The following is a 13,404-nucleotide window of genomic DNA, read 5'->3' on the forward strand; positions in this document are numbered from 1 at the left end:
TATTTCCACGGGAAATATATTTGAAAGTCGTTTACCTCACCCAAAATTTCATGTATTTAACTTCCTATAACATTTTTATTTATCCGGGCACTTGAATACCTAAAACAATTGATAATAATTAATAATTAATGATTTTTCACTATTTTTCGAAACATTTAAGATATAAAAATATAGGTATAGAACATAGGTTCTACATAATATTAAAGCTAATTGAAACTAAAAATTATTTCATCACATGAATTTTATTTATTTTTTTATAACGTTTTAATTAACATTGTAATCAATACCAAAAAAAGCGGTTTGAACAATGTCGATATTTTATTATTTGGGTTTATGGCATATATTTTATTAGGTACCAAATACTTAATTTTATTACTACAACATTAAAATAATTATCAAATTAAGTACAAGATCTTAAGAGTTTAGACGAATATAAAAAGCGGGGAAGTGCACCTACTGTAAGAAATATAAATACATTTAAAAAAGATACCAACTGAAGAAAAATTTTAAAGTGTATGAAAATGTTGGGAAAATTATCAAATTGAAAAAATACATTGAAGAATTATTTAAAAAAGCGAGCAAGTGGATGTCGCTCTGATGGACAGTAGGTTAAAACTTACTAATGGGTCCACTTTAATGAATGGTGTCAAATTTTAATTCAATGTTATAAAATCATTGTATACGTAAACGATTCTTAGCGAAAACGGTCTATCATATTAGATGATATTGTTGTGGTTAAAGTAGTTAATTTGGATATTACGCGAAAGTACAACAGTAGGCTAAATTGATTTTTGAAAAAAAATACAAATTAAATTGTAAATACAATATAATAATATATTTTAAAAATGTCAAGTACACACGAGAATAATATTTTTAAATTACAACAAAATAACTAAAATCATTTTTCTTGGATTATATATGTAATTTCGTCTAAATTTTAAATTGAAATGTTAGTAAAAGTAACTGTGTTTATATATTTATTAGGTTTTTGGTTACAGTATTAACTATTTATGAGCATCCTTTTTTTAAATGTTCAAACCTTAGCTATACTAATTATTCAACATTTTTCTAATTTTTTATCTACAACCATTTGAAACTTGTTGAGCGTTTTATTTATGTTATCAAAATTTGAATTTTAAATACTCTCAAAAAAAAATCGTGCCTATGGATCTTTAATATTTATTAACTGTTCTTATAACAACTTATTAGGAGCCTTGTATTAAATTTTCAAGCTCTTTGCCCCAACAAACATTCATAACAAAAACTAATAAAACTCGAAATTTTCTTGTGCTCTTATGCCTCATAATTGCTCAAAAAGAATTGCAATAGTTCGAAAAAAATATGCATGGAAATTGCTAATATAAATAATAAACATTCTGTGAAAATGTCTACGGTTATTTTTTTTTAGAGATACATTAAAAAACAATATCGATCTTCTTCAAAAACTAGTTTTGCGTAAAAATCTTTTCCTTAATTTGTTGTTTGTTTTCTCTGACGCTTTTGAAAACTATTGACATTTTTTTTTTCTTTTGACCCCCCACCCATCCCACCAAATATACCAAATAAATTCACTTTCCTATATCAGAAAATATGCTGTTGAAGAAAATCTAAGCATTTTCATTGTCTCAAAACAAATACATTTTTTTAAAAACACACCTCATTATAAAATCAATACATTCATCGCTCCTCTCAGGATCTAGAATAATAGTTTGATCCTTCATTCACTATTATATAATATTTAATGACCAACCAACACAAACCAATCCATCACAACGTTAACTTCATGAACCTACTCTTATAATCGCCACCCAGTACCCCTACACTATAATGAGTAATGACACTAAATACACAACTAAAAGACTTTATTCGGAATAAAATGTATGTAAAATCTATACATAAATTATGTATTTATTTAAATTTTACGTGATGAGATGTAATTAACCCCAAGTAAAAACTATTCAGTTAATACGTGTGAACACTGAATGCTTATTAACCTTCATAATAATAATAAAAAAAAAAATGATCAAAGAAATAAGTTCAGAACCTTTTCATATTATTATTATCATCATTACAAAGTATTCAAATCACAGTCTAATAATGTGAATTAAGTGACAAAGTTAGAACATAATCAGTCATTTCCAAAACAATACCTACCTACTTATTATGTCATTATTTTCATCACAAAGACTAAAATCTAAACTATAATCATTGTTCTTTCTTATCCATCACTATTCGCTAAGAATGAATAATTAATATAATTATAAAAAACTTTTTGTTAACAATTTTATTTTTCATTAAATTGTTCGTAGGTAGTAACTACCTTACGTTGAAAGTACAATAAACCATAAAGATCAAACAAAGCATGTAATTTATAAAATACGTTTTTAAAAAATTACTTAAATATTTTTTAACAACCAAAACATTCTAAAACACAAATTATATGGTAAAAACATGCATTTGTTAAGCTATATGTATAATTACTATGTTTCAACGTTATATTTATAATTCCGTTTAATTTTTTTGATTAACTTTGATCATGCTTTTTTGTTAGTGCTACGACAATGGTGCTTCACTTTAAATTTAGTGAATTTGATTAAACTACATTTTGTTTTTAATCAGTTTAGTTCCTATGTCGAATATATTTATTATTTTTTATACTTTATATTGGTAGTTTAATAATCTATAGTCTAATAAAGAGCTATTGAACAATGGTAAATTGATAACGTTTCATGGATATAGATAGGTAGTTCACGATATCAAAAAAAAATAAAAATTTCCCCTCTCGTACTCTAAATAAAATATGCATTGATGCATTGTACATTATTACTATAAATTAATATAAACAATAGTTATTTAAATCCAACAATTTTGAAATAACTTCTAATCGGGTGCAAATAAATCATTTTAGCCTTGTACCTACATTTAAATTATATATGTATTATGTTAAAATATACCTATTTATAACATATATATAAATGTTAGGCACCTAATAGCTTTACAATATCATTCTGAATATCTTTTATCATTTATCAACTACCCTCGATATAACAATAAATAAATAAAAATTAATAGACAATATTAACAATAGATAACTACCCTAATCATTGATAATAATTCATTACTCATAACCAATTACCCGGTAAACTCTGTAGTACGGAACAGAAATATGTATATAGCTTAATGTCCATACTATGCAATAATGGGCCAGCCCCCATCAACTGTTAATGGCATTTCAATAAAATTAATACTTTTAGAAAAAAAAACCCGTCCAAATTATTAAAAACTGAAAACTTACGATACTATAAAGAGTAGACGGGATTTATATAAAAAATAATTCAAAAATACAACATTATAACCAAAATAAAAAATGACAGTAATATTTTATACTAACATATAGGTATTAGTACAGTAATGAGTAAACTGATAAATTATTCCATTTTATTTTATTACCTATTGTAATATTTTTTTTACATATTATTTAGCATCACTCATAGTGATTTTTGAAAATAATTTCAAACGTAGTTTACACATTTAACTGTAATATTCAATTACCCTACAGTACGTCCGTTCCAGTAGCTTATTTTAAATTACTTAGCTTACAACTTTTATAATATTGTATTATTATGTCCAATTGTTTAATATTTGTTTTTGATATAGGTACCTAACTAAGTACTCTCTAGTGTATAATATTATGATATAATATTTTAGTGTTATTTGTTGGTAAATATATCACAATGATAAGAATTACTTCCTCGTTAAATTTATTCAATATTTTCCGTGGAAGTAAGTTCTGACTTAATTCTTTATGAACTGTTTAAACATAACTTCAACGCAGTTCAACGTTGTTTCCCAACTAAAACAGATAAGCAAAATAATATACCTTCAATCATAATTAATCATTTTACACGATAAAATAACATAAATAATTTATACGCAGAAGCAAGTACTCAAATGCTTGTTAAATCATTCTTTATTCATTTGAATCATTCAATTATAAAGCGTATATTTATGTGAATTTAGCGATAATATATTGTTGCGAGATAGAAAATTACTAAACATAAAATTAAATTAAATTTTAGATTTATACGGAACAATAACACAAATGGTTTTACAAGATTTTGTGACCATTTTTTCATCACTTTTAGGTATTTTGAAAATGAATACTTACTGTAGTCCGCTGATTCGACTGAATTTATGATATTTCAGGACATAACGGTATACGGGATATTATACCCATATTGTTTTGCGACATTTTAATTTGGACTTTATGGCTGTATCACCTGTATCGTAATTTATATATATTTTTTAAAACAACAATGTCTTTAATTCGTTTAGTCTCTATTATTCTTAAATATTTTATTATTTCGTTTACTGTTTTTACCGATTTGTCAGGAGCGATTTTACGTCATTCGTATAAGGTAATAACTATTAAATGCATTACATAATTTCAAAGTTTCATTATAATTACATTGATAAAATATTAGAAACTTTAAATAAATATAATGTTCTAAATAACTCTATACGGTTAGGTATGATATTATACTATATTAAAATAATCAGTCATACACCAACAATGGTTTAAATAATATTTATAATATGTAGGTATACGCGTTCTATAATGACGCCGATTTCAACACGAAAATTTCTCAGGAGAAAATGTATAATATCTAATGCAATAGTTCTTCCACGATTGATCGTCTGTAGGAAAAAATATATTCACCGGATGACTTTTCGTAATCAATGAATGATACGCTTTGGCTTATTGTATCCGCAAGCGAAGGCGAACTGAAGAGATTATCTCATCGGCATCTTTACGCATTAAGATTAGTAAATACATCTATGAATTATCTTTGTTCGTGATCGTCTGGAAGAACCGTGCGATTTCAACGTGATACGTCATGTACAGTCGTACACGTATTATATTATCCATCTATTTCAAATTATTCACGTTTGTGATACAGCCGAGTATAACATTACGGAACATTTAAATCGATCGGTAACAAATGAATAACTCGCGCAGGTCACGTGTTCGAAAACCAAGTATTCGGATGCAACGCGCGATTATGTGAACAAATACCTAATAATAATAATAGGTAGGTATATACATATTGTGTTTTCGAAAGGTTGTCAGTTTGAAAAATGGTAATTGACAATTATAATGCGGCAACGGATGAAATAATTTCGTGTCAGATAAAGCGAGTAATTGCTATTACGTACATTGAATATTATTATTATCCGCAGTACGGTTTTAAAAAATGTAACGTCTTTAAGTATATCGATCGGTGGTACGTCGAAACGTTGTGGTCTCATAATATCTCCTCTTGACGATAATTATTCTATAATAGACCCATTCGAAACGTGGTGTTACATAATATCATGGTAAGTCAATGTTGGAAAAACGATCGAAGGAATCAAAAACAAGTGCAAGTATTAAGTCAGATGAAAAATCTAATACTATACTAAAAAGAGTCCGTAAATCGTGTATAAAGTAATTAATTGTGCAATTTTTCTATTTGATGAGTGGCCACACACACCTACGTACATTTGGCGTTTCCAGGGAGGAAGTTAGGGGTTAAAATAGTTATATCCCCCCCCCACAACATATTTACTGATAGATTCCCTTATTTATGACGTTTGTTTTACCACCACAATTAATTTAAATGCATTATTAGTTGTAACACCCCCCCCCCCCCTCAACCCATCATTGAAAATGGTTATACACAATGTTATACATTTTTAACTATTTCTGAGTTTTAAATAAATTAAAAGTCTCCGGCAAAAAAAATCATATCTGTGCTACTGCGAACTATAATAATATTGTAACCTAACATCATAACGTGAGCGCATTTTTACGAGGAGTGACATCAAAATCAATGTTGTATACACGTTACTTTCGATACAACATTATAATTTTACACAACGACGAAAAGCGGTATAACAATAATAATGATATAGTCGATACTATATTATGATATAGGATATAGGTGGTAGCAGTGGCATCTTGAATATATTTTTTCGAGGCAATTGTTCCAAAACCAATTTAGTAGGGCTGATATTTTGTTTGAGTGTACAAATATATTTTTTTAATTATCATTATTAAATAAACTAAATTATGAGGATCTTAATAATTTGGTAGGATGAATAATTAGTATTGTACAATAGCCAATAGGTATTATACTTTACTGATTTACTTTCTAGGTGCCAGCACATAAGTAACAAAACACATGCTGCAGCAGTATAATCTAGACGGAAATTTAGTAACATCAATATTATAATAAATTTATAACTTGCGATTAAATTATAAATATTATAATTTCAACATTATTATATTTTAAACATTTTCTTAATATGCTCATTAAGTTTTTCATTATATTTAATTTAAAACCCTACGAGTATATTAAACAACATTATGTTATTAACACAATATCACATTGTTTTGAAAATGTTGAATTGGTTAAGTTTGCTATATTTTAGTTTTGTTTATTAGAAAAAGTTTAAAGAACATTAAAAAAATAATATTAAATTCTGAATGTCCTATAAGCGTTTCATGAATAATGAAATTGTATAATGTTTTAAATTTAACTACCTACCAGAAAACATTTAATTTACATTGAATCGATAATTTAAAATTAAATTATAATCTAAACTAAGTTCTATTTTTTTCATGTGCACATAAAATGTTAATATTATTATATTTATATTTTAGTAAATAATATTAGCATGAGCTATGACTAAATATAATATGTAATAAAAGGTATTAAGTATTAAATTTTTCAAATTGTCCACAATTTTACAAAGTTTGAAAATTAAATTTTATATTTATTTGCCACTTAATATTTAAAAACGGAGTTTGATGCGGCCTGTATAATATTACCCTCTATTAGTTAAAATAAAAATTATCAAATTTGGTAACAGAACAGGATCATTATTCCTGTAAAGTGTATTTTTATGTATAAAATTACAACGGCACCGGGTGTCTTAAGTGATAATATAATTGTTGTATGTAATAGGGGAACTTGGAAGGTAATATTGCACGTGTAGGGTGTTTATTATTGGAAGTTATAAGTTAAGTAATAAAATATATTATTATCTCAGTTGAGAGCTGCAATGCTAGATAATATTAATTTTGTATATTAATATCTTACCTGTATATGTAACAATTAACTCCGGCTATATACGACTGTAATATGTATTATTATTAAGATAAATAATAATAACATGTTACACTAATGTTAATCGATATTGTAATAATGTAACATCATATATTATCAATATTTGTCTTATATAATAAAAAGAGAAAATTATATATTGGCGGGACTTAATTTTACGTGTGGGTGAGTGGGCGGGAATACATTTCGCCCAATATATTTTAATCGTTGATACATTAATTAATGTTCGTGACGACGTGACGCCACATGGGTGGTGGGTATCTATTATTTCGACAATCCACGGCATTAAACATTTAATATACCTTCAACGCACCTCGACTGCCGCTGCTGCTGCTGCTGGTGCAGACTTGGATGCCGCCGGCGCTGTTTCTTCGCCGCTGCCGCCGCCGCCGTTGGTGGGGAAACTCTCGAAGACGACGCGATAACCGGGCCCGCCGGTCGTCCATTGGGGGCCGTCTTTTCCACAACCACCGCGGCTAGCCGACACGACCGTAAGACTTGCCGTTCTTGTGCTCACTCGTGTCGCACACGTTCACCTGTTGAAACGCGCGCGCAAAGCAGCACGATGCGTTGCTCCGACATAGTGTCTACCGCGGGCCGCCTTCATCGTCACCGTCACTTAGGGCTCCAGCTGTTCGTCGCACTGCTCTGCCTGGCGTCCGGTAAGTCCCATTTTCACATTCGGTACCTACCTTTGATAATATTACTATACACAGCTGGTACCTTGCAATAATGTTCTGTTGGTCTGGTCACAATGTCAATATATTGTACATTATTGTACCTACATAGGTACACGATACGAACACGACTCCTCGATGGTCACAACATTATACACTTTGATATTATACTCCTACAGATGTAATGATTTTTTGATAATATCATCACCACTATGTAGACAAAGTGTCCCGATGAGTGTTCGATGAGTCCCACCACGCCATATTTTATTACTTTAAATTATTATTATTTTTTGACACAAATTCGTTCGAACCCAATATGATTATAATATTATGAAATAACATGCATGATGTTATAGATTTTAAAGGTGTACATGCGTAAATAACAATTTCCTTAAAACCCGACAGCCAGCTTTTTCAGATAAACGCATTATATTTCGAACACAATAGTTGCGAAGTATTAAAAAGGTTTCTTTTGAAAAGAAAATTACTTCAATTTATAAAATTAATAAACATGTTAAAGAAAATTGCAAAAAAGGGCGAGTTTAAGTTGTGACACTTTTATCGAAAAGTGTTTTATTTTCCCCCCTTCTATTATAATATAAATATAACTATTTTTAATCATAGCCACAAGGAGTTTAATATATTTTTATATTTTTATACTTTTAATCATAATTTTTGATAAATATTCCGTACACTTAGTCTTTATAGACGTATCAACTGTTAAAAACCATTTATCAATCTGCATCAGATATTAATATTACATTTTTATAAATTGATTTTTAAATATTTGATTTGACAATATAATACCACTATAATATACATCAGATGACTCGAACACATTCTCAGAAACAAAGTTTAATTTATAATATAATAAAATTGTTGCTTTTCCTTTTATTTGAACGTCTCATATTTTGTATGTAAATAGTTATTTATATAGGCGAATACATAAATTAGGAAATTTTAGAAAATTATATGCTGCCTATCATATGGAAATTACGTTGGATAGGTGTCTTTTAGCATATTATTCACTTATTGTGTTATACCAACACATTGTCCAACAATCTACTCCTGTCTATTATAATATATACGAAATACCTATGGTAAAGAAAAATATAACAATGACTACGACACGGATTTACCGGTATAAAGTCACGCGCGTGTTCAGCTCAAGCAAATGATTTTTTTTTCTTTTTTATTTGTTTAGTTTTTGTTTTCTTGGATGGTTTTCACCTCTTCATTGAAATTCAGCATCCGGATAGAGACAAAACCCCATGGTTTCCCCATTCGTTCGGCCTAATTATTATTATCGTTGATACGAGACAACCACAACCGTGTTTATAACTAAATAAGATTCTACGAACCAACAGTATTCTCTAAAACAAGACGAAACGAATTCAGAGGGTTGGTTACCTACATTTCTATACCGATTAACACACTTAACAATATTTATTAAACCAATGCAAGTTAATACAAATTTTATAGTGTCAATCGGTAAATTAATTTTACATAATTATACTATGAGCGTATGGAAAAATAAAATTTAAAAAGATAATAATAATAGGTAAAATTATAGGTAAAACAATAGCTGGAAATATATAAAAATATGTATTGTTAAAATTTTCATAAAAAGTTAATAATAGCCATACATACTCGTACTTAGTCAGTTAGCCACTCACATTAAACTAACCAATCCCGTAGTTATGACCAGGTATACACAACTATATGAGTGCTGGTAAACTACATTTTGAAATAACTGATCGTTGTTGACCCTTTATGCCTATAGGGACATATCTTATTTGATGATTATTAACGGTCCCATTGTTCCTGACGCTGAAATCGCATATTTGTTTTTATTTTTGTTAACACTACGGAGGTCATCGTGACTATTATTGCTCAAGTTAGTTGGCGATAAAATATGATTTTACTTTTCCACATTTACTGCCTTTCACTACAACTTCCATCGTCGGCGCCACCATATACTCTAATTCTAATGAAAGAGTAATCACTGACATATACTACGACGGGGCGGTGACACTCCCTCACACTACAGTCAGGTTAAACTCGATTAAACGGATCAAATTATATATGCATGTGTGATATATGTGTTTATCAAATCTTATACAAGTATAGATAATAGGTATATAATATTATATTATTATACACTCAGAAACCTGTCGATCCACTTTGTAAAGTATATAGGTACGAAACGAAGTCGAATTTATTGTGAAAATCGCCACAGTATTATAAAATATACATTTAAAACTCCTACATGTGCATATATGAGTATAATAATGGTTTGGTGAATTAGTCAGGCGTTATGCAACACTGCACGACCGACAATTAAAATGGCTATCATGGGACAAGAGCACATACGAATGAAGAAAATATAACAACGACAGAAGACTCGGACCAGTCGTTAGTGCACTCATTTGTATACTCGGAGGTGGTACTAATGGTGTCCCCTTTGGGTGGCCGACAAATAAATTATCATAAACGCGCTTTTAGGATAATTTTTTATCAGATAGCAGTGGAACCACGACGGGCCCAGTTACATGAACCCACCAGGAAGAATAATTATGCAAAACATACGTACCTACTACCTACCTATGACCTATCTACTATATCATACATACGAGATGATCCATTTAACGTAAGACACTTATGCCGGATTGCACAAAACATTTAATAAATCAATAGTGAACTAATGGTCCCTTAAACAAGATTTAGTGGCCCGTGATTGGTCCATTAAATTATAAGTGAACCATTAAATGTAATAAATTGTTTATGCAACCCAGAATTATTCTTTATCAGAAAAATCTAAATTTTTTAAAAATATTTCATAAGTATTTAACTCTTTTGACATACATTGTTAATTTCATATTTCAAATCAGAATATTTCGATCTATTAAAAATAAATTTTGGACAAGTAGTTTATTAATTATAAATATTTATATAGTTTAGATGAGCCGAGTAGTGGACCAACATTTTGCGGAGTACCTACTTACCTACCACTCCACTCCGTTCATTAAGACTTTAAATACTTATAACTTATTTAAACTACTCATCCAAAATTCAGTTCTTATACATAAAAATAATCCGAAAGATATTCTATCTTGGAATATGGAATTAAACATGCATGTTGATATTGAAAAAAAAGTAAAAAAATAATAATAACGATATAGAAACGTTGATTTTTAACTACTTAAAATTATGTAAAGAAAAATATTTATAGTTTTCGAAATGACGATAGTGTCTCGTGTTAAACGAATTACCCGGTATGTAACGAACATACTATAATAATAATCATACCCTGCATACGCGCGAATAGAATTCGATTTCTATAGGCGAGAAATGCCGCTGCAGTAAGTAAATTACGAAATATCTAATACGCCGTATCATATATTATGACGGTACAGCGCAATAATAAATTAATAACTATTCGCATAAATCACAAATTGTAATGATATTAATGTCGAGAGCCGAACAATTTACGAGTAATGAGGAGTACATGCCCTGCCTACGTATATGTGTGTCGGATACGGTCGCAATGATATTATATACCTACTACCGTATTGACAAATTAAGACGATATACGGACTCGGGCGACGCCTAAGATGATTGGGGAGGAGTTGAGATTTCGAGGAGAGACAGCGCAAGTTATCCCGCCGTAACTAATTGCTCCGGTGCGTTCGTCGTCGCCACTGGTGCAGTGGCGCGCACGCGGCGTATAATTAAATAGAAGATCCGCACTGCAACGCTGGTGAAAACTATATAAATTAATACGCATATATACCACCAGCGGTGCGCTTGCACCGTCAGAGGTTTTGGTTCGAAAACTTTGCGTAGGTATATATTATAATACCGAACCACGGTATATCGCGGCGTTCCATCTATTCACCATAACGCCGCCGCCGCCGCCGCCGCATCCTCCTGCAACGACGTGCATAATATATAGGTACGTTATAATGTATATATACGAGTGATTCTCACGGTAAAGTTGGATCCCTGTGGGACCTTTGATGTGGCCGAAAAGACTTGACCATAGTTTCGAATTCACTTGGAAAACTATAAGTTTGTCGTCGTCCGGTGTGTGCGTGTGTATAATAATGTGGGGAATATATACGAGAGTAAATCATCGCGTCAATTATTTATTTCGCTTATAAAATCGTTTAGGTATAATTTCGAAAATAACGAGCCGAGTGTAGGTAGGTACCTACGACCTACTGCAGAGGGATACCGTTATGTTAAATGTTAATTATATTTTAAAACGATATTATGTAGACCTTATGATTTTAATAACTACATCGTCTACGTCATAATAATATGACGTATAATATACGTATATTTTAGCATAGATATATCATCTATTTGGTTTTATTTAAACGTTTATTATTTTTCGAGTGATTTTATATTTATAAATATTTCGATTCGTATGAATATATATATTATTTGAATATTATTCCGTTGAATTACAAAATTGCATAATTTTAAAGTCTTATAAGTATAATTATTATCATTGAAGCCAAATAATAGTGGGTCTAAATATTACACTGCTGATACTTATTGCGCTTAAAATGTTTTCTTAATGAATAGTAACAAAGTGTACGGACAAGACTAAAGTATAGCATACTTACCTGATAATCCTAAAATATTTAAAATGATAATAGATGAGTGGTATTATTATAATTCAACAACAATTATTAAAGAAATTTAAAAGTAAAATGTTTAATTTCACGTAAATTATATTATATATTTAGGTCATTTCAGATTTACACAAAAAAAACCAGAATAGCAAAATATATTTTATATTATGCATTTAAATATTTCTAAATACATAAACCTCAATATTCAATACTTCATTTCTACATGCAAAATCGACTAGTGGGCTGTTTTAATGTGGTATTTGTACTAAAAAAAATATGGAATGGATAAACAATATATATTATCCACAAGTCGAAAGTTATATTTTGCGTACAGAAATTAATTTCAAAAACTAATAACAAGTTTCTCTAGAGCAATCTAGAATAAAAATTATTTCTCACTTACTCTCTTGTCTGAAGACATTTAAATTTAAAAGTACATATTAGTGATAAGTATTTTTATGCATGAAAAAATATAAACCAACATATTCAATTACGCTGTAAATGAAATTATATATTTTAAAATTATTATGTGTGCCATGTATTCATCATGTGTGACTATGTTATAAATAAAAATAGTTTTGGAAAATTATTTGTGCAATTTAAGTAAAAAATTAACTAGAAATTGAAGATTATAATATTTCATTAATTAGGTACATTATGAAAACAATAGGTACCTATAGTTTACAACTTTTGTATGCTCTTTATTAACTGGGAAGATATCTTACCTCAGTGGATACATAAAAGTTTTAAATACACAATGTAAGTACAACTCCCAGAAATTTCCAGAAAGTTTTCTAAAAAAAAACGACTATCGATAAAACAACATCTTCTGAATAAGTAATAAAAAGTTAATAAAAATGATATAATATTGAAAACCAATTATTTTTGTTTGTATTATTATTCGTGGACCATATT

General features: G+C 29.2%; 1 protein-coding gene across 1 annotated transcript in view; it reads left to right on the plus strand.

Annotated features, from left to right (window-relative positions):
* Window positions 1-7,597: 7,597 nt before the first annotated feature.
* The window catches only part of LOC100165895 (protein Skeletor, isoforms B/C), a 37,997-nt gene continuing 32,190 nt past the window's right edge, over window positions 7,598-13,404 (plus strand). The window contains exon 1 of the mRNA XM_003241711.4: window positions 7,598-7,831. Within this exon, the coding sequence (XP_003241759.1) occupies window positions 7,735-7,831 (97 nt within the window). The 5' untranslated portion in view covers window positions 7,598-7,734. The remainder of the gene's footprint in view (window positions 7,832-13,404) is intronic.

The sequence above is a fragment of the Acyrthosiphon pisum genome, chromosome A2, assembly GCF_005508785.2.
Source record: "Acyrthosiphon pisum isolate AL4f chromosome A2, pea_aphid_22Mar2018_4r6ur, whole genome shotgun sequence".
NCBI classification, from domain to species: domain Eukaryota; kingdom Metazoa; phylum Arthropoda; class Insecta; order Hemiptera; family Aphididae; genus Acyrthosiphon; species Acyrthosiphon pisum.